The following is a 5128-nucleotide window of genomic DNA, read 5'->3' as shown; positions in this document are numbered from 1 at the left end:
GATGCTGGACTATAGGCTCTGTCTGGGACGAGAACATAGGAGCATGTCGAAAGTGTTGTCCAATTAGGAAGCTAAGAAATCGACGAATGCATTGCTTTCCACTTGATTGGTGTGATAAATCTATGACATTCAGTCGCGTCGCCATTTCATACTACTCCGTGTGCATCACCTTTTTCCAAAGCTTGGCGAAAATGGCACCACCTGCTTTTTGCATACCACATTCCAATTTATCAAAGGACATTTTGAGCTCTTGAGTTCCAATTAAAATGACATTCAATGATAGCTCAGATCTTCCACTCTTGCAGCCTCGCAGCAGGACGCTTATCGAAGTCAACGAATCTGCTCAGCAGTCAACGTCACAATCGACTTTAAGGAAATCTCGTTTGGACTATTGGAAGATATGCTCTATTGGAGCCATACTGGGATCGATTGGATTCGGCATCTTTGTCAGCGCGGCGGTGCTCGCAATAAAGTTGGACGTTTATACGCACAACAAGGTATCAATGCATGCATTTCAAGACTATCTCGACATAATGGCGACATGTGCATCTACTGGTAGCGCTGAAGAGAACAAGAATAAACCGAAGGTACTGAACAAGGGTGTTGGTTGGCTACTTGGTGGTAACGATCCCGAGCATGTCCTGACATCGCTACCAAAAATATCGTTATTTGAGGACCTTCCTGATAATTGGGACTGGCGTAACTACAATGGAACAGGCATCAGCTTGACTACTAGCGTCATGAATCAAATGGTGCCACGAGCTTGCGGATCTTGCTGGGCTTTTGCAACGGTCAGTGCACTGTCAGATCGCATTCGAATCGCGCGGTATAGAAAGACAGGCCGTCTCGACACTGAGGTGCTGCTATCTCCGCAAGTCTTGCTGGACTGTGGCATGCGCTCATTTGGATCGTGCCATGGCGGAGACCCGCGATATGCACACAAGTGGATCTACGAAAATGGAATTGTTGACATGACATGTAATCCGTACATCGCATCGCATCCATCTTGGATGGGTGGGGGCGACTGCGCTTCAACGCAGTGCCACACGTGCAACTTGAAGGGAGAATGTTTCGTTTTGGAAAACCCAGTCAAGTACCGGATCTCGGAATACGGCACTTTAAATTTTACAACGTCTGAGGAGTTTCAACTTCAGGCAATGAACGAAATTTACCACCGTGGCCCCATTGTCGTGAGCATGTACTCGTTGGCACCAAAGTACCGGCAGTTTAAAGGAGGCTACATTTTGCGCGACTCAACCAAGTACTCCGGTACAACACACGTCGTGAGCCTCGTGGGATGGGGCACCGACGCTGAAACTGGTGTAAAATATTGGATTGTTCGTAACTCAGACGGCACGAATTGGGGCGACGATGGATTTTTTGCTGCCGAGAGGGGTGTGAACATTTACAATATTGAAAGCCACGGAGCTTGGGCTGTACCCATTGTGTAGTAAGCTTTTTTAGGTGAATATTAATTGTTTATGTACATGAATGAGCTAGATATCCATACAATCTAAGCCTACAAGCAATAATGTTTTCACCGAAACGTTTGTCGCGGGCTTTTTCCCGGCGTCGATTAAGTGTCTTAAGCAGCGTCTCACAGGATCTTCTTGTTAGCACGAGCATCGGTCACCAAATTGGGGGTGATTCTCATGCGACATTAGTAGAAAGCTTAGTTCGGACAAATGTCGTGGCTTCTGGCTCGCGATTGGAGGCCGCGCTGAGGCGTGTGGACCGAAGAGATTTCGTGGCGCCGGAATTTCGTGACTCAACCAGTTGCTACGATAACCGTCCGCTAAAGATTGGAACGATAGCTACAATCTCTACTCCTCAGCAACATGCACAGGTGCTCAGGCTATTAGAGCCTCATCTTCAGCCAGGAATGACGGCATTGGATGTGGGCTGCGGGTCAGGCTTTCTTGTGGCTGCTATGGCTCTTTTAGTAAGTCCCGGGGGATTTGTTACGGGAATTGACATTGTCCCGGCGTTGGTTAAGCTCTCTAAAGCGAACCTGTTGCACAGTCTTGGGAAGGAGACGGCGTTTAAGCAGACCGAGATTATTGTTAGCAATGGAAAGAATGATCTTGGCTTGCCTATCAATGCTCAATACGACTGTATTCATGTTGGTGTTGCCGTGGAAACAAAGGCGGAAGCCGAAAGCTTTTTGAAACTGGTAAAACCTGGTGGAGGGCTATTGATTCCTTTTGGAAGCGCGTGTGCTGAGCAGAAGCTAATTAAGGTGGTATAAGCTTAAATTTGAACTGAAATGTCACGCTGCTTATTAAAATAATCATGCGCAGTTGACGAAGTATGCCGATGGATCCGTGGATAAGCGCTTCATCATGAATGTTTTGTGTCAACCTATGCTCGACAGTACTGCCGACGGGGCCACGTGGATGACTCGTGCAGAGAAGCTGGCACAACTGGAGTCCGATCTCAAGGAGTGGTGCAAAAAATTTGAGTCTAGTGCTAGCCGAAAGCCCACACGAGACGACCTTATGGACAACGATGAGTCCAAGAAGCTGTTTCGAGAATTTGCGGCGCTGAGAAAGTAAACTTCTTGGTTTGCCGAATAAACGCTTAATTCTTACCTACATGCACTCAAATTTGTAACATTATTAATTTTTGGCTGAGCATAATAGGCATATAAATTTCGATGTTTGAGACTTCTGGAGCTCATTAATTAGCTGTGCATTTTGATGATGTCTATACAATACATTCACAGAGCCGCAATACTTTTGCTTTAACCACAACATGTCCTATCTCGCGGCGTCTACCCATTTAAACAACTGGGTATTTTCAATCGAGGATCTACAGCGTGTCCGGCGGCTGCAGCATGTGAAGACCAAGCGTGCGCTACGTTTAGAGCGTGAGGAGGCTCAGAAGCCAGAAACAACGGCTGATCGTTGCCGGAAAGCCCGGTCATTCGCGGCTTTAGTGCCGAGCTCGTCGTCTGCGGTGCGTGACGTATTCGACTGGAACGATGAAATAGATGGCAACCTTTCTAAACTCGAGGAAGAGGAAGAAAAGGCAAATTTACAGCTAACACCTTTGCTGGAGTTCCTAGACCCAGGCCAGGAAGCGGTTTTGCGACAGTTCTATGAGGAAAAGCTGCAGGAGAGCTGTAGTGCTCAATTTTTGCGCACGTCGGACAAGGTCAAGTGCTGCGCTATGTTGCTATTCAAAAGATTTTATCTGAGCAATAGTGTCATGGAATTTCACCCCAAATATCTCGTCCCGACGGCTATTTATGTGGCTGGTAAGGTCGAAGAGCAGTACATGTCCGTTGATACTATCGCTGACCAGCTTCATGTCAATCACAAGTTTATTATTGGCCATGAAATGATATTACTAGAAGGTGTGCGCTTTCAACTTATCATGTATCACCCATTTCGAGCGCTCCTCGGCTTTTTGGATGATTTTCGTGCCTTTGCTAAGCAGGCGCTTAAGAAAGATCTACCCGCGACGGTCTTGCAGAAGCTGCACGCTAATTCAAGCGCGATGATTAATGACATTCTGCTCACGGATTTACCTATCTTATACTATCCGTCGTTTCTGGCTCTTGCAGCGTTGTGGGATGTGACCGACGAAGTTGCTGCTAGTAGCGGCGATAAGGCTTGTGGACTCACGAGCGCCGATTTAGTGGATTACATCAAACGCAGTAAATTTTCTAAGGAACAGCCTGTCGACGAATTGCTTAGTCGTTTGATGCAGATTATCGAGGCATTTCGAGCGATCAAGATAGCAAAGGAAATAGGCAGCGAGGAGGGGACAAAGCAGCGCGCTAAGCACATCAAGCAAACTTACAAGAAGTTGAAGCAGTTTCACAACGGCGACGATAAAAAAGAGAAACAGAAGGACAAAAGAGACAAGAAGCGCGCGGGTGGATTTAAGGATGGTAAGAAAAAGGTTAAGAAACATAAGAAAGATAAATCTGAATAATTCGAGAATTCGAAATGCAATTTATATCATCAGTTCATATTTGATGACTGTAGTCGCATAAAACCTTCTTTACTATACAGTAGAACTCATTTGTTAATTATGCCAGTATCCTCTTCAGCAATTTTCTCTTGCTCCTCATCACCATCGCCATCACTACTGTCCTCCTGTTGCTCTGCAGCTAATTTCTCACCTTGTTTATTTATTATAAGAATAGTCAAATAAATTTGCAGTTATATGAATTCCTCAGCTTCTACGTACGCAAAACTTCGACGATGGCGTGTTGCGTCCGTCGCTCCAATTTGCGTAGCATTGGCGCGATATCGCGCTCAATGTCCCAGTTGGCGCGCTTAGGCGCTAAATTAAGAAGCTCATCATCGCTTTCATCTTCTGTCTTTGCGTCATCTTCCTGCGCCTGCGTCATCTTCTCAACAAAATCTTCTGACTTTTCGTCGGCCCTCGTTGTCAACTGTGTTACTTCACTGGTTTGAATAGCGTCGTTTGTAGAAGTCGGGACCTCTGCAGTGCCAGTAATACCTAATTCCTCACTCGTTATATCAACACCCTCCTTACGAGCCTTGGCATCGCGCAGCATTTTCAGTCGCTTAGCGCGAGGCAACGCATTATCTGCAGCGGTAGTTGTCATATTGTCTGTTTGAAATTTTGAGCACCATTGTCTCCCTGCGACCTAATTTGAAAACAGAAATCGGAAATAAAAAGTTCTAGAATTACCCCGACTTAAATACACCTAATATTCTAAATATTGGCGTTGTCGCATCGCATAGTATATTAGCTGATTTAATCCTATGATCAAGATGGTTTTTTGATTGGAATACCATTCACTCGAAATTATTCCAAGGGCGGCAATTGTCACGGGTACGTGCCGTATAGATTTGCACGCGCACAGACAGTAAATTGTCTTCCATCCAAAGTTACACAAAGGAGCTGCTAGCCTTAACCTATGCAGGTAAATGACTCTAATTATTGTAAATAGCAAAATACGTATACTAATTCATGTCACTCTTGATATCATTACTTGAGAGGCTTTCGTATGTGGCCATCCTCTGTGCGCTTTTTTTAGCAGACACACACGGTATTCCCGTTGCAATCGGTACCACTGGTTAGACGACTAAGTCAGCACAAGACTTCAACTTCTGTAAATTTGGAACACAAGTCGTTCGCTGATTTG

At 45.5% G+C, this 5128-nt stretch overlaps 3 protein-coding genes across 3 annotated transcripts; 2 read left to right on the top strand and 1 right to left on the bottom strand.

Annotated features, from left to right (window-relative positions):
* Positions 1–266: 266 nt before the first annotated feature.
* On the top strand, positions 267–2555 carry PHALS_00504 (protein-l-isoaspartate o-methyltransferase; the record flags this gene model as incomplete). The annotated part of the gene is made up of 3 exons (XM_024716968.1): positions 267–1450; positions 1594–2242; positions 2301–2555. 3 exons carry the CDS (start codon positions 267–269, stop codon positions 2553–2555), a joined length of 2088 nt encoding a protein of 695 aa, XP_024572550.1.
* Positions 2556–2754: 199 nt separating this feature from the next.
* PHALS_00503 (cyclin h-1) lies at positions 2755–3942 on the top strand (the record flags this gene model as incomplete). The annotated part of the gene is made up of 1 exon (XM_024716957.1): positions 2755–3942. One exon carries the CDS (start codon positions 2755–2757, stop codon positions 3940–3942), a length of 1188 nt encoding a protein of 395 aa, XP_024572549.1.
* An 86-nt stretch (positions 3943–4028) lies between these two features.
* PHALS_00502 (Uncharacterized conserved protein) lies at positions 4029–4585 on the bottom strand (the record flags this gene model as incomplete). The annotated part of the gene is made up of 2 exons (XM_024716946.1): positions 4029–4132; positions 4201–4585. 2 exons carry the CDS (start codon positions 4583–4585, stop codon positions 4029–4031), a joined length of 489 nt encoding a protein of 162 aa, XP_024572548.1.
* Positions 4586–5128: the final 543 nt, after the last annotated feature.

Source organism: Plasmopara halstedii (genome assembly GCF_900000015.1).
Source record: "Plasmopara halstedii genome assembly, contig: Scaffold_113, whole genome shotgun sequence".
NCBI classification, from domain to species: domain Eukaryota; phylum Oomycota; class Peronosporomycetes; order Peronosporales; family Peronosporaceae; genus Plasmopara; species Plasmopara halstedii.
Note: the sequence above shows the minus strand (reverse complement) of the source record. Positions and strands in the feature narration are given on the sequence as shown.